General features: G+C 48.2%; 1 protein-coding gene across 1 annotated transcript in view; it reads right to left on the reverse strand.

Annotated features, from left to right (window-relative positions):
• The window catches only part of LOC130396251 (integrin alpha-5-like), a 33,525-nt gene extending 14,072 nt beyond the window's left edge, over positions 1–19,453 (reverse strand). Inside the window, exons 1-18 of the mRNA XM_056604778.1 lie at positions 18,673–19,453; positions 14,404–14,522; positions 11,893–11,993; positions 11,555–11,678; positions 11,319–11,380; positions 11,158–11,203; positions 10,860–10,985; positions 10,015–10,059; positions 9,759–9,802; positions 9,560–9,616; positions 7,203–7,255; positions 6,336–6,544; positions 4,471–4,668; positions 4,349–4,394; positions 4,137–4,250; positions 3,028–3,083; positions 1,367–1,518; positions 620–757 (exon numbers count right to left, since the gene is read on the reverse strand). Of these exons, the coding sequence (XP_056460753.1) occupies positions 620–757; positions 1,367–1,518; positions 3,028–3,083; positions 4,137–4,250; positions 4,349–4,394; positions 4,471–4,668; positions 6,336–6,544; positions 7,203–7,255; positions 9,560–9,616; positions 9,759–9,802; positions 10,015–10,059; positions 10,860–10,985; positions 11,158–11,203; positions 11,319–11,380; positions 11,555–11,678; positions 11,893–11,993; positions 14,404–14,522; positions 18,673–18,878 (1,896 nt within the window). The 5' untranslated portion in view covers positions 18,879–19,453. The remainder of the gene's footprint in view (positions 1–619; positions 758–1,366; positions 1,519–3,027; positions 3,084–4,136; positions 4,251–4,348; positions 4,395–4,470; positions 4,669–6,335; positions 6,545–7,202; positions 7,256–9,559; positions 9,617–9,758; positions 9,803–10,014; positions 10,060–10,859; positions 10,986–11,157; positions 11,204–11,318; positions 11,381–11,554; positions 11,679–11,892; positions 11,994–14,403; positions 14,523–18,672) is intronic.
• Between the last annotated feature and the right edge of the window lie 4,769 nt (positions 19,454–24,222).

Raw genomic sequence — 24,222 nt, forward strand, 5'->3', positions numbered from 1 at the left:
ATTCTCTCCAGTGCTGCCCGAGCCAATGAGGTAGCTGTAATAGGTTGTTTTCTGAAGTTCAAGCGCACGATTCCTAAATTTAAAGAAAGTAATTGATACAATTATATTCTAAATATACGGGAGATAAATACAAACGGGTGATAAGCGGGATAACGGCCTTCGAGGTTGACCGGTTCGATGGAAATAATGGACAGGTAGAGGCAACTCTGGCTTCATGCTGCGCTCGTCGCCAGAGTTCTAAGCCTCGTCGGCCGTTATCCCTTACATGTGTCAGTGCACCATGTTTTCAAATGCATTTAGGGGAACATTTATTGCACAAAAAAGCCTTGCAAGTTGTCTGATTGCAGTCAATTAACACATTGCAAATAGCCTGTGGGTCTCATTCATTTTTGTGTTTCTCCCCCAAACCCCCCGTCAAAAAAAAGTCCGCCTTTTTACTACCACGGACATGATACTAATCCGAACCGTATCCGAAACCGAGGCCCAAAACGGTTATCTGAACCGAACCGTGGACACACTGATCCGTTTCACCCCTAGTATCCGTACCAGGGCTCTTCTCAGTGGGAGCCGATGGGGTACGGCTCCTGTGTGAGGCGTCCTCCCCCCAGCGGGAGCCTACCTTGTGCTGGAGGAGCTGCCGGGTGCCGTGGCTGAGGACGGGGCGCAGGCCGTGGTTGTCCGGCGGGCTGCGGGGGTCCAGGCTGAAGTTCAAACTCACCACGATGGGAGACAGTTTGTCCCGGAAGTCCTCCTCACTCTGATGGGAAGAGACGAGGCGTGTGAGACTGGCGTGCTAGCGGATTGTTACGTCACAGTGAGGGTGGGGTGTCTATCCATGCTTCACAATACTCAGGGAAAGGGTCCCTACGTGTCCCAAAAACCTGGATAGATATACTTTTTTTTATGGAAGTCACAGCTCTTCTCTGTTTTGGACTACAGTGGTGGAACGAGCTCCCTGCCAAGCTCCCCGGACTGCAGAGTTGCTCACCAGCTTTCGAAAAAGACACATGACTCACTTGTTCAGAGTTACCCTAGACTCTGCATAGTCACCCCCTCCAACCCCTGCTACTTATTGTATGTTGTACGTCCTGGCACTTAATGTACGCATTTATTGTATGTCGTACTTAGTTATAGTACTTAGTTGTGTGGCATCTTATCCTAGCTATCTTTGTTGTATACAGAGATAACCTAGCGATAGTTTGTGCTTGGCACTAGGTTCTATGATCATCCTTACTGTACCAACAGTGATAAATGTTTCCCCTTCTTTTGACAAATGTACTTTGTCGCTTTGGAGAAATGCCCTAAACATTAATGTAATGTTGGTCTGATTGAAGCACACAGCGGCGGGCGGGGAGGAGGGACGTACCCGGAGGTAGATCTTGCGGCTGAGACTCATGTTGGCCCCGGGGTCCAGGCTGAGGCGCAGCCGCAGGGCCGGCTGCTGGCTGTCCAGGAACAGAGCTCTGCTCACCTTCTGGGCCCCTGTAGCACTGTCCAGCTGCAGCTCAAGCACAAAGCCTGACACACACACACACAAGCACAGTCACACACACGCACACACACAAACACATAGAAAGGTAAGAATGTCCATTAATGTAGACGGAAGGGTCAGGAATCATTCATTCACACACACACACACACACACACACACACACACACACACACACACACACACACACACACACACACACACACACACACACACACACACACACACACACAAGCCCGCACACAAATGCACACACACACACAAACGCATACACACACACACACACACACACACATACACACATGCATGTTTGTGTTTTTTTGACTCTTTGTTGATACCAACAAAGAGTCAAACAAATAGTTCAGAGGGAACAAATAAATATGCAGAGTCGGGCCCTCCTCGTTTGTTATAAAACAAACACAATGGGCAATTATGGCCCTAAGTATACACAGGGCCACCTCTGGACTGGGGAGCCCACCAAGGCCCCCTTATTCCAATGCTCTGTAATCTGTGTTCTGGGCCACATGACCACAGTGGGTTCCAGCACTATGTCCCCACAAAGACGGCCAGGTAATAGGTACCAGCTGCACGGCTATGTGTGTGTGTGTTTGCGTGCGCAGGTGGAGGGGTGCTTTTGCTTCTGTAAGTGAGTGTTTTTGTGTGTGTGTGTGTGTGTGTGTGTGTGTGTGTGTGTGTGTGTGTGTGTGTGTGTGTGTGTGTGTGTGTGTGTGTGTGTGTGTGTGTGATGGATTCCCATCCATCACACACACACACACACACACACACACACACACACACACACACACACACACACACACACACACACACACACACACACACACACACACACACACACACACACACACACACACACACACACACACACACACACACAGGGCCTATCATGAGCCAGCATGAAATCGATATATATATATATATATTTTATACTGGCTCGTGATAGGCCCCACGATCGGTGTAGGCCCAAAACAATGTCATTTTTGTTTGGGGCCTATGAAGATCAGAGGCCTGTCATGAGCTGCAGTATTTAATATATATAATATTAAATACTGCAGCTAATGATAGGCCCCTGATCGTTGTAGGCTTCAGCCCAGGTAAGCCCGTGCATGAATCGATTTGAATCACAAGCCAAAACATTCCTCTAAAATGTGATAGGCTGTTGTGTCATGGTGCCCACGTGGGTCACTGTTAAATTGGGCTAATTAGAAGCCACACAAATTCATATCAAGTGATGAACAGAAAATTCGACAAATTACAAAGCAATGTGATTTTTATTAGTATTTTCTTGATTTGTGATAGGCCAATGATCTTTGTAGGTCCCAATAAATCACATTGTTTTGGGCCTACACCTATCGGGGGTCCTATCATGAGCCAGTATATAAAAAATAAAAATACTAATAATACTGCTTCTCATAATAGGCCCCTGATCGTCGTAGGCCCTGGGGCTTCAGCCCAAGTAAGGTGTGTGTGGTTGTGTCTGGTGTGTGTGTGGTGTGTGTGTGTGTGTGTGTGTGTCTCACCTATATTAGAGGGAAGGTGTTTCCCATCAGCTACCAGACAAAAGTTGAGCTCAATGCTGCAGATGGAAGATATGATCGCATCAGGACTTTAACACACATTCATAATGAGGCCATCTTTACATACACAGACTCACACAAACGCAAGTACATGCACACTCATGGCTCAGTATTGAGGACAGACAAGCAGACAGGTAGACAGGCAGACAGGTAGACAGGCAGACATGTAGGCAGGCAGACAGCCAGTCAGACAGATGGGCAGACATTTTCTCTCTCATCTTTTCACTTTACACTCAACCTTGAGCCGTTTCTACTTTCCAAGACAAACCAAACCCGAACCCACAGAGAACTACACAATGTGCTCTTGTACCTTCTGACCTACCGGCCATTTGGCCATTCCCCCCTCCCCCCCTCACTCAAAGAGTTCGGTCTAAATTGTAAGTTTAGACTGAGGTTGCAGAAAAAGCTCATCAGGCAGAGGGGATAAGTTAGCTTTACTGGCTCTAGAAATAAGTGTGTTCTGCCTGGATGGGAACCTGGAAAGTTTTAAAAAAATCCACTCAATCTACATTTTCATTTGGAGAGCATTGGAAAAATCTAAATTAAACTAAGATGACATCAGCAACTGCAGACCGTAGGGACTCCCTTACATTGAGAGCTCTTAAAGTGGAGAGCTCTTAGAGATCAGTCTCCTACTGACAGAGCTCTTATAGATCAGTCTCCTACTGACAGAGCTCTTCTAGATCAGTCTCCTACTGACAGAGCTCTTCTAGATCAGTCTCTTACTGACCGAGCTCTTAGAGATCAGTCTCCTTCTGACAGAGCTCTTAGAGATCAATGTCCTACTGACAGAGCTCTTATAGATCAGTGTCTTACTGACAGAGCTCTTATAGATCAATCTCATACTGACAGAGCTCTTATAGATCAGTCTCTTACTGACAGAGCTCTTAGAGATCAGTATCCTACTGACAGAGCTCTTAGAGATCAGTCTCTTACTGACAGAGCTCTTAAAGCGGCAGGTGTTGTATATCTACCCATCATTTCACCCCAGGGCACAGTGAATTCAACATAAGATATGGAGCCATAATAACAGATGTAATGAAGGTCTGTACCAGGATGTGGCGATGGTCTGGTTTCCATCAGACACCTGGCAGGTCTTCTCCTCTGGGTTGAACATGTGGGGAAGAACTGTGAGGGATGCACTGGTGTTTACTATTGGCCGGGCCCTAATGAAAACAAAACAGAGCATTCTAGGAGAATCAGAACTCATTGGGAATACTGGAAGGCTGGATGAGCGTGTGTTAGGTGTTTTTGGTTCACACACCTGTACAGCACTGCCTTGTCCGCCCCAAAGGCACCCACGATGAAATCTAAAGGGAGTAGGACGGGGAGTTAGAACGAGGAATGAAAACCTTTTGTTTGTTAAATAATCTTTTAAAAAGGTACCTGGGTAGCCATTTTGGTCAAGGTCTGCGTTGCCACGGATGGCGTAGCCGAAGCTGGCGGGGAAAGAAGAAGAAGTGGAAGCCCATTTTCCAGAGAGCGTCTGAGTGGGCGTGTCTCTGAGGCCCCCTTGGTATCCGTTGTAAATAAGGACCAATCCCTGCTGGTCTTCTCCTCCGTAGGGACAGCCCACCGCCATGTCTGTCAAACAACGTCATTCAGAGGCCTGACACATAACTCCTGACTTCACCTGTGGTTACCGTCAAGGTTAGAAACATACAAACATAATAATAACAATACTACAAACAGAGGATACAGATACAGAAATACAGAATACAATAAATAAGTATACACACCAAAATGAACAGTTAATATTAAAGGTCCCATGGCATGAAAATCGCACTTTATGAGGTTTTCTAACATGAATATGAGTTCCCCTAGCCTGCCTATGGCCCCCAGTGGCTAAAACTTGCTTTCGGTTTAAAACGAGCACTAGGTGTTCTGCTCGCCTTTGAAATGACGAGGCTCAAGCGTGCTGACATGTCGTCATAAAGGATCTAAGCTCCTCCCCTTTCTCTGCCTTGCCCGCCCAGAGAATTTGGCCCGCCAATGAGACACGACCGTGCGAGCGCCACATGTGTTTGTGTGTGTGATTACACACACTCTAACGCAAGTGTTTGTTGTTGGTGTTATGGCGCATACCACGTCGGTTCTTTGACGTCTCTTGTATTACCACAATGAGACTGTAGTTGGGGTTATCTCAGCCATGGTTGAGAAGGAATTGGGGGAAAGGAACTTTGGCTTTGACTCCCTGAAGTACATGAACTGCGACATGCTGCATGCCGCGGGTTGACGCAAGGCACCACCGCGTGAAGCACCACCGCCCGGCAGCGGGCAGCCGGCAGCAGGCAGCATGCGGTTCAGTGTACTTCAGATTGATGTGGAAGTGGAAGAACCAGAGACGTTGGAGAACCCGACGAAGTCGTTTGTGATTCATAATATCGTCTGGAGGCGCACACAGCTTTTGACCGTGATAATATGTATTTTATGATATAGATATCTATTATATGATATTATTTAGATATAGAGCTCCAGGACTGTAACGCAATTGTTGTACACTTCCTTGTAATTTCGATAACCGTTCTGCTGTTGGTGTTATGGCGCATAACACGTCGGACTGTCGTCTCTGGTATTTCCACAATGAGACTCGTGGTGGGGGTTATCTCAGCCATGGATATAGATGATATGATATGGATATCTATGTATAATATGAAATTATTTAGATATAGTGCTCCAGGACTCCCGTGTGTTCTAGAATATTTACAGAACACGGCTAAAGGCTGTGTGCGCCTCGCCATTGCGATACAGCCACTGTAGAACAGAGCGCATGGTACCGTCGCTGCAAGCTGCTCAGGCCACACCCCCACCCTCTTCCTTGAACCGCCTCTCTCCCCCTCATTTGCATTAAAGCTACAGACACCGAAAAGGCGAATCTTGGGAAAGCTCAATGTGCGACTGGCTCGTAGTGGCTGTAATTCTGCACCACGCCTGAATTTCGGGAACGTCTTCAAATACTGTGTTTGACGCCTACTAATATCTATATTAAAGCATCCATAAAGTAGCATGCCATGGGATCTTTAAATGAAGAATGATGCACTCATAAAGCCTTAACCCTGGTCCCTTAGATATAAAGAGAGGGGGCCTTAACCTTGGTCCCTTAACTATAAAGAGAGGGGGCCTTAACCTGGGTCCCTTAACTATAAAGAGAGGGGGCCTTAACCCTGGTCCCTTAACTATAAAGAGAGGGGGCCTTAACCCTGGTAGCTTAACTATAAAGTGGCATGTCGACCAGGTTCTCCTCCACCTACCGTTGAAGCCATCTTGGTCGAGGTCCCCAAGGGGGGCCAGAGAGCTCCCGAAGCGGCTGAAGGGCCCGGGGCCACTCAGAGGGGGTAGACTGGTCTCCAGCAGCAGGGGGGCCCTCTGAAGGTAAACATAGACGCGGCCCAGCTCCTGCAGACGGCCATCTGGCTCCCTCCGCATGAACATAGGGGCCCCAACCACCAGGTCGTCCAGGCTGGGGACCAGGAGAAGAGGAGGAGGAGGAGGAGGAGGAGGAGGAGGAGGAGGAGGAGGAGGAGGAGGAGAGGGAGGAGAGGAGAGGAAGGAGAAGAAGAGGAGAGGAGAGGAGGTGATGAGGAGGAGAAGGAGAGGAGAGCAGGAAGAAGAGGAGAGGAGAGGAGAGGAGAGGAGAGGACAGGAGAGGAGAGGAGAGGAGAGGAGAGGAGAGGAGAGGAGAGGAGAGGAGAGGAGAGGAGAGGAGAGGAGAGGAGGAGATGAGACCAAGAAGAAGAGGAAGAGGAAAGGAGGGGAGGTGATGAGGAGGAGAAGGAGAGGAGAGGAGTTGAAGAGGAGGAGAAGGAGAGGAGACCAAGAAGAAGAAGAAGAAGAGAAGGAGGAAGAGGAGGAAAAGGAGAAAAAAGAGAAAACGATAGAGGAGAACAAAATGAGGAGGAGCAAATGGTAATGGTGTGAATTGTGAGACTCCTTCCATCCCGACCCGGGAGTCAGGGAATGAGTTTAGGAAGCAACTTCTCTTCATGCCTCACTTCTTTTTATTTTTCCATCTTTTCCTTCTTAAAGAGACAGCCGCATATTCTCCCATCCTCCCCCTTCTACTGAAATAAGACTTGTTACACCTTGATCTCCCCCCCCCCCCCCCCCCCCCGGCTCACCCGTCACTGTTGATGTCGGTCACGGCCACAGCGTAGCCGAAGTAGGAGCCCATCTGGAACGCATCAAAGGCATAGAGTTAGAGCGCCGGCCTGTAATCACACGTGAGGAGGGAGGAGGGCCCCGGGTCTCTGGTCATCTCCATCTCGTTTTCCCTATGTCACTAAGATGGATTTGTCTATTCTTAATCTCTCTCTCTCTCTCTCTCTCTCTCTCTCTCTCTCTCTCTCTCTCTCTCTCTCTCTCTCTCTCTCTCTCTCTCTCTCTCTCTCTCTCTCTCTCTCTCTCTCTCTCTCTCTCTCTCTCTCTCTCTCTCTCTCTCTCTCTCTCTCTCTCACCACTACCCACTGAGACTCTCTCTTGGACTCTTGATCTCCTCAAGCTTTTGCTCAGCTCTTCAACTCTGTGTTCCACGGGCGTCAGGCGCCAGGGGTCCCTATGATGTTGTGTGAGTGGCCCCTGTGACGGTCACAAGGGCCCCTGTGACGCTGTGTGAGTGGCCCCTGTGACGGTGTGTGAGGGGCCCCTGTGACGGTGTCAGGGGCCCCTGTGACGTCGTGTAAGGGACCCCTGTGACGGTGTCAGGGCCCAGGGGCCCCTGTGACGTGTGTGAGGGGCCCCTGTGATGTGTCAGGGGCCCGTGTGACGTGTCAGGAGCCCCTGTGACGGTATCAGAGGCCCCTGTGACGGTGTGTGAGGGGCCCCTGTGATGTGTCAGGGGCCCGTGTGACGTGTCAGGAGCCCCTGTGACGGTATCAGAGGCCCCTGTGACGTGTGTGAGGGGCCCCTGTGACGTGTCAGGGGCCCGTGTGACGTGTCAGGAGCCCCTGTGACGGTATCAGAGGCCCCTGCGACGGTGTGTGAGGGGCCCCTGTGATGGTGTGGGAGGGGCCCCTGTGATTGTGTGTGAGGGCCCTAGTGACGTGTGTGAGGGCCCTTGTGATGGTGTGTGAGGGCACTTGTGACGGTGTTTGAGGGGCCCTGGTGACAGCCTAAATGGAGCGCCCATGGGACTTAGGTCTGTGGCAGCTTTGTGTTTCAGCATCTCAGACCAAAGAGGGTCGTGGCTCCACTTCCTGTGGTGAGCGTCACATCAGAGTGATGTGCGGACCACATGAGCTCCCCAGAGAGTTTGGTCACTCCAATTAAAATAAGAAAGCAGAGTCTCTCTGCTACAGACACGTTTAAAACTACACATGTATACACTCACGCACAGACAAACACACACACACACACACACACACACATACACATTATCTTGATTACGAAGAATTCCTTCTCTCTCTCTCTCCCTCCCTCCCTCTCTCCCTCCCTCCCTCCCTCCCTCCCTCCCTCCCTCCTGGTGTGTTTATGCAGCTAACCTGGACAATACAGTCCAGGCCCCCCGCGGAGCGGACAGTGCCTCACCCCCTGGGGGTTCGTAGAGGAAGGACTTTTCATCAGCCTCGCCTCAGAACAGAGACCATCATGCACACTCCACTAACCACTGCTCACATGTAATAAGGGGCTGGTGTATGTGTGTGCGTTTGCTTGTTTTACTGTGTGTATATCAGTGTGTATGTGTGTTGTTTGTGTGTGAATGTATATGTATTTGGTTCCCTGTCTCAATGTGTGTGTGATATGTCGTATCTCTTACCATGACCTTTGGCCTTAGCTTCCCTAACCCTGTATAACGGCCTCTCTGAGCAGCAGGGAGAGAGAGAAAGGGATTGTTGTCAGGCTACAGGCTACCGTTCTGCCGGCCACCCTCTGCTCATCATACCCATACGCTGTGAGACGGCTGACCTCTGAACTCAACTGGCCCCAGATATATCCACAGAGCAAATTCCTCCATACTCTGTCCACTCTCTGTACACACACTCCAGCACACTCTTTCTCTCACAGCCAAGCACGCACGTGCGCACAAACAGACCCAGCCATACACGCACACACATATCTAAATACACACACACACACACTCACACACATACAAACACACAGTCATTACATACACAGACATGACCTGTGTATGAAGTGATGAGGGTGAGTGAGGTGAACACTGAGGTTCACCTAGACTCTGCATAGCCCCCTCCCTCCCCTCCTACTTATTGTATGTCCTACGTCCTGGCACTTAATGTGCGCACTTGTTTGTATGTCGTATTTAGTTTTAGTACTTAGTTGTGTAGCATGGATTATGGGTTAACCTAGCAATTGTTATTGCTTTGCCATTGGTTCTATGAACATCCTTACTGTACCGACAGCCTTTATTGTTGTTTCTCCTGATTCTGACAAATGGACATATTGTAAGTCGCTTTGGAACAGCATCTGCTAAATGCCCTAAATGTTCATGTAAATGAAAGTTACGTGGGTCCTGCTGTACCTGCTCTCCTGTCAGGTTGAGCACCGAGGTCAGGCTCCGCCCGTCCAGGATGGACACCTGCGGGGACCAGGGCAGAGAGTCGTCTGTTAGAGTGGCGGTACCATGAGGCCATGTCATCTACAGTACTGGCCTGGGGCCGGGAGGTCACACCACGCTACCAACTGCTGCTGTGTGTGAATTACATGTAGGGATGTTTTACCAAGCCATACAGCATTAGTCCTTTAGGGACTCCCGCTACAATATCTGGTAAAAAAGAAACACAAGGGGAAACACAAGTTCAGACAAAAGAACCTCAAGTCATGTTTTCAAATATAGATCATAGTTATAGATTGATCCCTCTTCATTAAAATGGGGGATTTCTTTGTTGTTGGAGTGAGTGGCCCATGTGTTTACACTAATCGGAGTTCAGTCATCCCCCCCCCCCCCCCCACACACACTGTAAATATGAGCCTCACCTTCGACATTGTCCCCACTGAACTCTCCAGCCGACACAGAGTAACCTAGAAAACAAGACACACACACACAGAACAGCACGCATGCATACACACACACACACGCACACGCACACACATGCACACACACACACAAACGCATACACACACAAACATGCACAAACACGCACGCACACGCACACACACGCATGCAGGCACATATGCACACATTAGAATTGTGGGTGGTCACATAGGTGTTTAGATACGGAGTTAGGGTGTCATCATCATTCATATAAATTTAATATAAATTGAAAAATCGCTGGCCAGCCCATTCCTCTCTCTTTGATTACAGCTCCCACCATGCTAACTCCCACCCACCACACAGAGCTACACTACCTCGCGTCACAGATTTAAACAGCCGGTCTGAGTGGACAGAACACTCTTATTGAGGCACAGAAGGCCTTTCCATGAACCCACCAACACAAGCCCATTACAAGGTGTCTGGTCCGCACCACAGACTGTTAAGGTCTGGATCCTCTGAGCTCAGGGAGCATGATAGTGCACTATCAGCTGTGTCCCTCTAATCTCCCACACCTATTCAGGCACAAGCTACCAAAAGCAGAGGCTTCCTTTGGCATAACGGAAGCCAGGTATCTGAACCAAAATCTCCTTCCTCACTACTTTGTTCAAGGGGAAGCAAATCAAATCTTTTTGCAATTGAATATTTGGTGTACCAAACCATGTACCGTGGACCAAAGATGAGCTATTTCAACATGAGTGAAGCCTTGTGGTTATGTGGAAGACTGCATAATCAGTCTTGATGTGGTCCACATACACATGGTGATTTAGATGGTAAACAAAGCAGTTACCCTGGTAACTGTCGTCGTAACAGCCCTGGGCCTGTCTGGTCTGAATCTGCCCGGCGACAGACAGCAGGAAGTAGGACGGGTAGTAGGCCTTGACGATGTCTTCTGGGGTGGCTGAGATCACCTGACCTAAGAGGGGGTAAAAGGTCAAGGGTTAACACAATAGGCACGACTCCTGACCTCCTGTCGTCATCTGACAGGCGGTGTCACCCGTGTCAGGAGAGACGCTCTCTGACACAAATCGAGAGGACCTGGTCCCGTTCAACAACCACACAATGAAAGATAGCACTTCTCTGCTCACCTTGCCAATAAAAACTTCCTGGCCCTCCAAGCAAAACCTTTCCTTCCTGCAACACAAAACAGGCAACACACTTTTATTATTACGCATCATCCAATAACATCAGAAATCAGAAGATCTGGGAGATACCAAACACAGAGGGTGTTCTTTGCTTTCGTCCTCACCTTGGTGAAGTCTGCGCTGAATCCCCCCTGGCAGTAGCCCTGGCCTGCAGGCCCGTGGCGCTCTGAGGTCACAGGAAGAACCAGAATAAGAGACGCATGAAGCACAGGTCGACCCCCCGCCCCTCGAGCTACTACAGCTGACGAGAACACTGGGGTTGGGCCAACGACCTGCCGGCCTCATGAGTCGAAGTCTTGCCGGGCTCATGAGCCGACATCTCCCCGCTACAGTACCGTACCTGTCCGACAGGGGGCATACTCTACAAAGGTCCTGAGGCCGTCCACTGAGAGGTAGCAGGTGCCGGTGGCGTCGGAGAAGGGCGTGTCGTGCTCCGTTCTCCAGTAGTACCGGGGAGCACAGGCCTGGAGACACAAGCCACACATGTTACCCTTAAGCATGAGCACACAGCAGTATGTTACCCTTAAGCATGAGCACACAGCAGTATGATACACTTAAGCATGAGCACACAGCAGTATGATACACTTAAGCAGTATTCTCATGCTTAGTTATCAGTACAGTGTTGTGGTTGGAGTGAGGGCTTACCAGTACAGTGTTATGGTGGGAGAGAGGGCTTACCAGTACAGTGTTGTGGTGGGAGCGCACCACGGCCCCGAACCACTGGTGGGACTTGAACTCAACCTGCGTGTCGACCTCGTTCATCTCAAAGGAGCGGTCACCTGATGGGGGCACAACACACCTCTCTCAGTTTAGCGATGTCAGCCATCAAGGTCACTGCATGTGCCAGGTCAAGCACTGGTCTTGGACGGGTTTCAGCGTGATAGAGTCCTCCGGGGACCACTGAGCTGGGTTTGCCTCCTTTTCCCAGACTGCAGGCCTTATTAGAGATTGACTGACATGCCTAAACTAACTCAGTTTGGCAGCCACAATGCCTTTCTTTAATGCCAAGCACGCTTTGAGCTTATAATGATTAACAGGTAAATAGTAGCCAGCTATTATGCGCTGCTTTTTTTACTTTTGCAAAAAAGCATGCGTTTAAACTACCCTGTGTTTGATTGTATCATGATGTCTTATATCTGAGACCTTTTACAAGTTTACCCTCTGTGTTTTCTTTACAGGATTATGGTATGAGACTCTAATCCATCCTCCATGCTCCTGTCATACACACACACACACACACACACACACACACACACACACACACACACACATACACACACACACACACACACACACACACACACACACACACACACACACACACACACACCAGGGCGTCAGACGGCGTTGTTTATGTAAGCCAAAGAGTCGTAGCTCATGCTGTCTGAGGAGCTGGTGGGCGGTGTGGGTGAGGAGGTAACGGTAAGGTAACCTGTCCATCCAAAAGCAGAGCTGCGATATTAGTCAACATATTCAACAATGTGATGCCAGTATCAATGTTGCGTACAATTAGTACGAAGGACCAAGGACATTTTAAAGTACTACTAAAGCTTAGATCTAGGAGGGACTGGGTGGAAGGACAGTTCTATAACCGGTACGTTCCAGATGTTATGTTCCAGATGCTTTGGAGGGCAGAGCAGACAACCAGCCTGGTTAAATGAGGGTCAAGACGTTATGAAGGGTCAAGATGTTATTCAAGCCTAACAATCTTATAATAAATAGCCTTTCAAATCCAGCCAGAGTAAGAAGTGCACCAAGCCAGCACATCATTCACATGACTAACAGGAGCCGTCTCTTTAAAGTGGTGAGCGTGAGTAGTGGTGTGATGGTGATGGATGAGCGGCCCTGGGACCGGTCTGGCAGCAGGGCCTGGACTGTGTCCCCCTCACACATCCTACAGAGAGAAGCTTTGTGTGTGTGTGTGTGTGTGTGTGTGTGTGTGTGTGTGTGTGTGTGTGTGTGTGTGTGTGTGTGTGTGTGTGTGTGTGTGTTTGGTGCGTGGGCGTGTGTGCGTGTGTTTGTGTGTGTGTGTGCGCGTGTGTGGGTTTGTGTGCTTCTAATGGGATGTGTACGTGCACACGTTGTGCATGGCTGCACTAGGTTGTTAGTCACTGAGCATACACACGTTGGTCCACCAAATTGTAACCCCCCAGTCCCAGCAGACGCCCACGCCATGTGAGTGTGTGGTATGTGAGCACGCACAGGATAACACAGGATAACACACGGCCCTCTGAACAAGCAGCCCCTTATCTCTTATCTCTTCCTGTCTATCTTGTGAGGGACACAGTTATTTTTCTGGGCTGACAGAGGGGCAGCCTCAGTCCTCAGGGGCCCTCAGGGGTCATGGTCCCCCAAAATGGATGTGCTGGTTAAAGAGAGCCTCATGGGTACAAGCAAGGAAATGCAGGCTAGTTGGAAAGGCTGGCAAACACTTCAACAGACAGTCAAACGCACCAGGGGTGAGTCTTTACACGGGGGGAGTGGTGGGGGTGAAGGTTGTGGGGGAGGAGGTGCTGGTGGTGGGGATGGGGGTTGGGAAGAAGGTTCGGGGGGGGGATGCTAGCGGTGATGATGGTAGTGGGGAGGCGGTGGGGTGCTAGTTGTGGTGACGGTGGTGGGGGAGGGGGTGAGGTGCTGGCCTTGGTGACGGGGGGGAGTCAGCCCCCATTAAGCAGGGAAATGAGCATCAAAAGGCTGGCTTCAAGAGGCCGCCTCTGGCCTGCCTCTGACGGGCCAGAGGCCGGCCGGATCCAAGAGGCCGCCAGCAGGCCCTGGAGACACTCTGATGGGTGGTTAGAAACAGCTTAATGCTGCACCGCCCTGTGCCAAAGGCAGCTCAGTGAAAGTATAGTTTTGACCGTGGTTTGCAGACCGCCTCCTGCTGTGACCACCCTGAGGAGCTACTTATGGACCCTGGACCCAAAGAGTACTTAGACTACTTGAATTAATCAAACCGTTCTCCTTTTCATGTCAAAGAGTTGTTGTTCTCCATTGGGGGAAGCTATGGGTCTTGACACACAGTTAACTATTCTTAACATCATGACAATTAAGAAATATTCTTTGTTGTTTTAGTGTTTTGGCATTAATGTTCTGCTTCTCACGCAACTTATTCGACCTCCATGTGTACTTGTGTGGTGTTTTAGGAATCATGATGATTGATGAGTCTGACACAGACAGGAGGCAGCCTACCTTGTTCATCAAAGTGGACGATGGTGCAATTCCCCTGGCTCCAAGGGCACAGGTAGACGGCACCTCCCTCGGTGACGTTTGGCTGGCTGGTGTTGGCTTTGGGCGCACCAATCAGAACACTAGCATTGAGTTAAAAAACAAAATAACAAAGCCTTACATGGTATGACGAGCCAGGCGAACAGTTCATGACTAAAGAACGGCGTTGTGCATATAGCTGGGGTCACCCCCTTAGAATATGGAGATGAGACCACAGAAACTATCATGAGAAACACATTGAGTGATGTGAGAGAGAGAGAGAGAGAGAGAGAGAGAGAGAGAGAGAGAGAGAGAGAGAGAGAGAGAGAGAGAGAGAGAGAGAGAGAGAGAGAGAGAGAGAGAGGAGGGGGGGGGGGGGGGGGGGGGGTGATAGTGGTGATAGTGGTGTGTGTGTGTGTGTGTGTGTGTGTGTGTGTGTGTGTGTGTGTGTGTGTGTGTGTGTGTGTGTGTGTGTGTGTGTGTGTGTGTGTGTGTGTGTGTGTGTGTGTGCTGTACACATAGTAAACAAACACCTTATCGCTATCATCGCTGTGTTCCCCTCTATTTAGATCTGAACCCATACCCAGCCCATGTGCAGCCAGTGGATGGATAATGGCTACCAGCCCTCCTGTTTCTGAACACTACAGGTTTCTGACCCTGTAATAAGTAGCCTGTGGTAGATAGAACTCCAGATGAACAGTATTCTGAAGCACTGGTACTAAGTAAGTACTGCTGAAGGACAAGGTGTTCATATTAGCATTGGAATATTTTGTGGTTGGTCAAATCGATCAATTAAGTGATGCATGTATATATGTATGGTACCTATGAGACTATGAGACATACCTCATAGTCCCCAAAACACATACACACAGACACACACACATAAACACTCTCTCACACACACACACACACACACACACACACACACACACACACACACACACACACACACACACACACACACACACACACACACACCACACACACACACACACACACACACACACACACACACACACACACAGCCACACACACACATATCTGGATAGCACCACTGGCTTGGCAGAAGTAGTTAAAGTTAAATTGGTTCCTGACTGGGAGCAGGCCTTTCCACGCACTATGATGTGCAATAGGATTCTTCTTTCAAAGCTTTCACCGCTAGTCATCATGGAAGCTGTTCAGAAGAGGCAGCAAGGAGCTTTTGGGTGGGCTGCAGTTATTGCGAGTGGGCAAGATTCTTAAAAAGGTATAGGGTAAAAATGTGTTTCATTCCAAGAAGGACCCAAATAATGTTATTAATAAACAGATTATATATTAAGTTATAACCCAATCCTTAAAAAAAAAAAAAGAAAAGCGATGACTGCCTTATAAGACCCAAAACGTGGAGCGCTTCCTTCTGGGTTTGGCTCATCGTCATGGAGCTGGTGGAGACCGGAATACCCTAAGTCCATCAGCTCCCGCCCTCCTGGTACAAGACACTCTGCTGTCCATCAGCCTGTCATTGGCTGACCAAGCGGAGTGAGTGACAGGCATGACCAAAGGCGTATCAAACCGTGTTTCAGCACTGAGCAAGTAGAACCCCCCCATGTTTCAACAACCAGGGGTCCTGACATGTGAACAGAACAACAACAGACCTGGGGTCTGTCTTCTTCACGTCACATTTAAATGTACATTTAGTACATTTGTCAGAAGAAGGTGAAACAATATATCGCCGTCTTTACAGTAAGGATGTTCATAGAACCAAGTGCCAAGCACTTACAATCTCTAAGATAACCCATTCCCCGTACACAACAAAGACAGCTAGGTTAACATGCGACACAACTATGTACTTCGTACGGCTCGCGAGTGGCAACCTGAACCCGGCTAATTAAGGACATGCAGAGCACCTGAGGAACAGGTGGAGAAGCAGGGCTCGAATAGCCTGCTTCTCCACTCATTCTGGGCTCTCCCAGCCATGGGGCATCTGTACGGAGAAACCGGTCCTCGTGGGTGACGGGATTCCACCCACGAGGCCTGTGGGTTGTATTGTTGTATTGTTTTCCATATGAGACTTTGTTTAATTTAGGATTAAACATGCCTTTTTGGCTTTTTGCCAGCTATGTTGTGTCCTGTTTGGGAGGAGGTGGTTCGCTCAACGTGCCGGGTTGCCACATATGGTGGAGAATGCAGACAACTTGACCGAGCTATGGACAATTTTTGAGTGGACGCCAACTACTAGCAGCCTCGACGCAGCCGGAGACGACGCAGCCGGAGACGAAGCAGCCGGAGACGAGGCAGCAGGAGACGAGGCAGCGGGAGACGAGGCAGCGGGAGACGAGGCAGCAGGCAATGCCGGCAGCAGAAACAGCTACGCTACGCGCAGGACCGCCGCTCCTCGAGAGGCCACCCGAGGCTTCTTCAAAAGGTGTGGGGGAGTGTGGCAACCCGGCCCGGGCCAATTGAGGACATGCAGAGCCCCTGAGGTACAGGTGGAGAAGCAGGGCTTGAATAGCGTATTCATTCGGGGCTCTCCCAGCCATGGGGAGCTCCGTACAGGGGATTCTGTACGGAGAGACCGGTCCTCGTGGGTGACAGGATTCCACCCACGGGGGATAGGGCCGTCGAGTCCTCCCAGGTTTTTTCGTTGTTGTATTGTTTTCCGTATGAGACTTTGTTTCATTTAGGATTAAACATGCCTTTTTGGCTTTTTGCCAGCTATGTTGTGTCCTGTTTGGGAGGAGGTGGTTCGCTCACCGTGCCGGGTTGCCACACCCTTTATTAACAGACATGGATACACTGTCCTGCCCAGTGATAGCCCCCTATCAGGCAGTGAGTGGGCTGAAGGGTCCCCAGACCCTGAACAGGAACCTGACCTCAACATGTCAGCCGCTGCAGGAATTGCTTTTCAGCAACTCTACAGTATGAGTCACGACCACCAAACATCTGACCCGGGACAACCTCCACCCAAAACACTTGCCTCTTGTCTCCTAAAAATGCCTTATTAGCTTAGGCAGGGTGGGTGTGTGTGCGTGCGCATGTTTGTATACTATGATGCCTTCTAAAAGCAGTAGATAGAATAAAATAATTACAATAAACAATACATTGATAGACAAGTGCAAAATAAGAGATAACCATGAATCTTAAAAGACTGGGTCCAGGGTTGTCTAATCAACAACCTGATAAGAATTAATGCTCACAATTACACCCTCCAATTATTATAAACAAATATCCTGTTGCTGGTGCTAACAATATTAAACCAACAACAAACTTTATTACAACTCAAGAGCTTATAACGAGTTCAAAATTAAGGAGGCCTAAAATGGTAATTCATTATTTAAATGTCATTTTTGTGTGCAGGAATGATTTGACTGTGGGTTGACTGTTAGGTGCTGTAATTCAATGACCTAATCAAGTATTGACTCATTTAGGATATTGTCTCACTGTAATAATCTCATTAACGTCTAATCTCCCTTAGCCGCTAGCTGTTGTGCAGAGCTGACCTTTCATTTCTTCAATCAAAATCCATTTTAGGGCAGTAAATAGAAGCTATAGGCCTAAGAAGCTTTAAAGGGGCTTTAAACTCGCAACCGGTGCGCGTCGGAAACAAACGGGTTTCGCGCGCTTTTCTGAACGTAAACATCAAAATCGGAAAATCCAATACGTTAACAAAATACCGCGAGAATATAGGCTGCCGTATAAAAATTGCCTAAAAGAGCAGGTAGAATTTGCGTATCAGATTTCCGTGAGTTGTCCTACCCGTTCGTTTTCATTCGGACACACACATATCATCACATACGATTTATTGTAACATAATTCCTTTAACTAACTAGGCCTATATTCGTTTATAATATATATAACGAATATATATATTCGTTATATAATATATATATATATCTACAGGCTAATAAAATCATATATATATATATATATATATATATATATATATATATATATATATATATATATATATATATACCTGATTATATATATATATATATATATTATATACATATATATTATATATACATATATACATAGATGTGTATATATATATATATATAATATATATATATATATAATATATATATATACTCTATATTCTACATAATATATATATATACATCTATACATATATGTGTATATATATATATACTATATATATATATATATATATATATATATATATAATATAATATATATATATATATCTATATATATATATAGTAATATAATATTACTGCAGATACCTTAAAAAAATAAGTAGGCCTATCTTACCTGGCTGGATTACTAAAGAAGTCCACAGAATAGCCGAAATAACTTCCCGCGGGTCCGGTGAAGGTAAGGCGCGTCTCAATGTCGAGGTTAAAAGCGGCGCACAGCTGCGCCAAAATCACCACGAAAAGCACGACGGAAAGGCTGTGAGATATTCCCCGCGGAGAGTAAACACACGGAACTTTAGCGAGTCGCTGTCCAGTTCCCATCTCTCTTGTGCGTCTTTTCTCTCATTGAGTAGCCGGGACGCAGAGCCAGGCAGCATCCGAGCGGTGGCTTGAGGGTTCGACTGTAGGCACGGAGCTTATGGAGACCACGACAGCCTTTCTTTCACTCGGGTTCCAGCAGTAGTAGCGCTCCTGGTCCAGAGCTGATGTTCAGGATAAGGCAGGGTGAAAGAGTTGGTAGGAGTGAGACGCAAACAGACACACGCACACACGCGCACGCACGCACGCATATACACACGGGGCTACTGGGAAGGAGAGGGAAAGGAGAGGGGGCGTGTGGAGACTTTGGAGATCCCTTTGGGTGGAGCTTGAGATATTAAAACATTGAGATGTATCTGATCTTGTAAAGGCAAACGAAGGGAAGAGGAGACGACAGAAATACCCCTCAAACACGTTGGTCTTTTATTTCCAGGAAACATCTGGATCATTCCCCCCCTATATCATTCCCCCCAAATAAAAAATAAACAAATCAGATCTGGATCTGTGAGTCTTTCAACTGTCTTTAAAAACTCATCTCAGCAGTCCCCTACTCCGCTACTCCTCTCCAGTCACCTCCTCCGCACCTCCTCTCACCAGGCACCTCCTCCGCTCCTCCTCTCACCAGGCACCTCCTCCTAACGCCCCCAACGCAACGCTTCAACGCGTGTACTGCGCCTAGACCAATGGTTCCCTATGCAAAAATGCCGATTTTCAACGCCCCTAACGCGAGCAACGCGGTTGGTGTGTACGTACCTTTACAGGCGACTCCTCCTCCACCAGGCACCTCCGATGCACCTCCTCCTCCACCAGACACCTCCTCCTCACCAGACACCTCCTCCACACCTCCTCCTCACCAGACACCTCCTCCACACCTCCTCCTCACCAGGCACCTCCTCCTCACCAGACACCTCCTCCACACCTCCTCCTCACCAGCCACATCCTCCACACCTCCTCTGCACCTCCTCCTCACCAGACACCTCCTCCACACCTCCTCCTCACCAGGCACCTCCTCCTCACCAGGCACCTTCTCACCTCCTCCTCACCAGAGACCTCCTCCACACCTCCTCCTCACCAGGCACTTCCTCAACTCCTCCTCACCAGACACCTCCTCCACACCTCCTCCACACCAGGCACCTCCTCCACACCAGGCACGTCCTCCACACCAGGCACCTCCTCCTCACCAGGCACTTCCTCACCTCCTCCTCACCAGACACCTCCTCCACACCTCCTCCGCACCAGGCACCTCCTCCACACCAGGCACCTCCTCCACACAAGGCACCTCCTCCACACCTCCTCCTCACCAGGCACTTCCTCACCTCCTCCTCACCAGACACCTCCTCCACACCTCCTCCGCACCAGGCACCTCCTCCACACCAGGCACCTCCTCCACACAAGGCACCTCCTCCGCACCAGGCACCTCCTCCACCATGTAGTCCACCAGATGGCCCCTGCCCGTTAGGAACAGTAGCGGCCTTTCACAGAGCCAGTCTTTGATATCGCAGCCTCTCAAGCTACTGACTCATGGGTTCAGTCGTGGTGAAGTCAGTCCTCTTGTGGTGGAGTAAGATCCAATCATGCTCTTATTGGCAAACATAAACCACAAGCCAGTTCCTCTCATGGAAACCACAGCACTGACTGAAGCAAAACATGAGAATGGTGACCTTAGAAACAAATGAGAGGAAAAGCAGACTGGGCTCTACTGGGTTGCGCTGTGGAGACTGGGACAGGTTTCACGTCCAGCTGGACCATTGAACCACGACCTCTTGCCAAAACACACAAATCAGATGTAGATTAACCACTCTTCTAGCCTGGCTATTACCAGACCAAGCCAATCGTATTGCACATTGGTCTGGGGAAGCTGCCGTAATCAACGGGCCTAGTTCAACTGACTCTGTACGCGATTGGCTGCTTGCCGTCGCTTCCCTGTCATCATTGTGTTAAACCAGCCAATAGCGCGCCAAGGGGAAAAGCCAGCTTGGTGATTGGCTCCAGCAAAAATGTATCGGAAGCAGAAAAAAATGCATGGCTCTTCTTCAGACCCTTGTGCAGGGCGAACTCAATTCACCGGAAAAATGGGCGGGGCTACCCAAGCTACCACTCTGCATGATCAATCGAGACTTCAAAAGACCCTCAGAATGAATGAAAACAGGGTTGTCTCAATTTACCAGGCTTGGGGTCAGCCCTGGAAGATTAGACAGACGTTGTGTGACTTAGTTCAGCTGGTTTTATTCAGAGTGGTAATGTTTTCCCTGAAACTATGGTGGCCAAGCAACAGACCGGACAGGGGAAAAGTAGGATCGTCATTGATGTTCTGGGATTCAAAAGGCTGCAATGGAGGAAAACAAACACTATAAATATGTATTTGCTGGTTAAACATAACTTTTTATTCCAGCCTGCATTTTCACATTATGGGTAACCTGATATCGGTGGACACATTCTGAACTTATATATAATTTGAACTTTTAAACACACACTGTCATGTAAAAGATCTGCTGATCTTGTGAGAATTCACTTTGTGTTGTTATAGTTTAACTGCTCTTGATTATACTCTCTGTGACACAACTAATTAAGTCCAAGCTTTAGTTATCTTTGGATGTGGTTTCTGCCCTTTTTTTAAATCCAATTCCTGTTGCATTTATACGGTCTGTCTGGGAAGTCACTGGCATATAGTTTGAACTTATCCATGACATTGATCTTCCATGGTAACCAAACCAATGTCCCCCATTGTCCCCATCATATCTGCCTCTTCCTTCCCCAAAAACAGGGCTAGAGGCCGGGTAGGCCCTCCCGAGGACCCCAGGGATGGCTTGCAGGGACTACCGTGGTGTATCTTGTAAACCCACACCACTGCTAAAGGTGCTTTGGCTGGCGCAGCCCTGGGCCAATCAGAGGAGCCACTCAGAGGAACTTCCACCATTCATGAACGGAAGGGCAGAAGCCCAGCCCCGGAGCCCTGGGAGGCAGTGAGGTCTTACTGCAGGGGGAACGTCGGGGAGCAGGGCGTTTTATCCATACCAAAGGTGGATCCCAGAACGCCTTGCATGTTTATCCCTGGTCTCTTACATTTAACAGTAAAGGACAGTCAATGTCATGCACTCCGTTTGCCCCTTTTTAACAACTAGTTAAGAGATTAGGGAATCTTAAGCAATATAAGGTTACTTTATACTATTTAACAATTTTCCTTGGTTCAGTTGTGGGATATCATAAGGGCCCAAAAGTATTATTAGAAAACAGAAAAGAAAAAAGCTAATGAGGAATTTTAGTCCTGGTGTAATCGTTCAGCCTTCCCTCCTTGAACTTACAAACAACTCAGGTCAATGTCCCCGAGACTGAGGCTACCTTTGTCCCCTGAGGCCTCCTATGCTTTGAACATATGCAAACAACAACACGTTACAGGGAACTGCTCCAACTACTGCTGCAATTAATTAAATAAGGATATAAGTATTTACTATACTTTTTGTTGTTTTTTACAAAAATCTTCACTGTCTAAAAATTTTTTTATATTACTCTTATACATGCATAAAGGCTATTGGTCATTTCAAAGTGTTTAAAGTTCAAATTCACATAATAAACATTAGATGGCAATGAGACTGGGTGTAGGAAACACCCTTTTTTTGCTAGCTTGCTACAAATTCTCAAACATCCTGAACTCGGGTAAAAGGAAGAGCAAAAAGGGTTCTTGCAAAGAAGAGAGAACAGCTGATGACCGGCTATTACCTGGCACGCAGCACAACGTGTTCATTATGCAATAGACATTTCCTCCTTTCCTTCCTGGAAAACAAGAGGGAAGAAGGCCCCTAAGCCAGCCCATAATTACACCATGTATTCCCCAGTCATTGGGGATGACCTCATCGGGAGAGAATGATACAGAACAAGGTTTTGTTCACAGGAGGAGCATGACCGACAGCGTGCTGTTGTGTAGAGAGCACTGCTCGAGACCGGGCAGCCTGGTTTACAGATCCCATCTTTACGCCTCCTCAACGTGTGTTTCTCCAGACTACAGCATTTGAAGGTAGATTGACAGGCGTGCACGCCTCATGTATACATCACCTTGGTTTGATCCTGTCATTGATTGCGCCCCCTTTCTCAGTCAAATTTCTGAACTGGTTTCCCTGTCCAATATTTGCTTGCCAGTTTTCCCTGCCTAAACTACAAGAACAAGAGGTCACACAGAGGTGACCAGGATATCAGGAAACTGGTCAGAACATCTGACATCAATGAGAAAGGGAATTCATCTAAAATCTGTTTAGAAACATGAGCTGTGTGCTTATAGCAACATTATCAGTTAACCTTCCTCAAGGCACGAAGGTCGAGTCTGCTTGTCCACACTGTCCTGGCAGATGACTGTAGGAGACAGAACTGGGGGACAGCAGACCTGACACCTACAGTAGCAGGCACTACATAATAATAATATCTACGATATCCAAAGTAAATACCAAGTAGTGTTAGGGTTAAAAATACACACCACTACAAAGTATCACACAGTACAGACCCCCAGTGAAGGAGGCGTTGTGTGGGCCCGGCCTTGTACAGTCAGCCTGTCAGCCAGAAGAGAGGATGCAACATTCATTACATACATCACCATCCAGGAATGAAACACACAATAGCCGTCTAGTACCTAACACCTAGCCTAACTAGGTGGTACCCCCAATTCCAATTTAGTGGGACACAGGACCCAGCAAACAATGGCGATGGGAAGGGATGCAGAATCAAATAAACAAACCAAAGTAAAACAACATTACAATGGCTACCCTGGTCCCTTCTGAGAGAGCAAGCAAAGCATATTAGTGGCCAGTGCCAATAAAAAAAAAAAAAGTGCAGCACCCATTTAAAACATTTGTAGAAGCAATGAATACAATATAAGCCTACTTGTATATTTTGTTTAGTAAAAGCAAATGTACATAAACTCCAAAGCCCAATAATGCCGAAGGAGAGAAGGAAGATTCTAGTGCTACTGCTATAAAAGGAATAGGCGCTAAAGCTAAAGCTAAAACTTATCACAATGCACAGACCAACACGTATGTCGTTCAGCTATAATTCCGACAGTTTGTTGGTGGTCACACAAAAATCCCAGGGTAAATTCTCCAAACATGACAGGACCGTGTCAAACCCCCAAAGTGTTGTTGCCCTGACGACATAACAACGGTCTAAATTGGGGATCACTGACCACCTCAGGCCTCAGTGAAGTAGCAGCCCTTACCACTGGCACCATGAGGTTTCTTGCCATTGTAGATCTTGGCAATTTTTGGAGGGTGGGATTCTTCCCAGCAGTTACCCGGGCAAAACTTCATGGGGTTGAAATCTCCCCTTTAGTTGGTGGTGCTCCTGCCTGCCATGGAACATAGCG

Source organism: Gadus chalcogrammus, chromosome 1, assembly GCF_026213295.1.
Source record: "Gadus chalcogrammus isolate NIFS_2021 chromosome 1, NIFS_Gcha_1.0, whole genome shotgun sequence".
NCBI lineage: Eukaryota > Metazoa > Chordata > Actinopteri > Gadiformes > Gadidae > Gadus > Gadus chalcogrammus.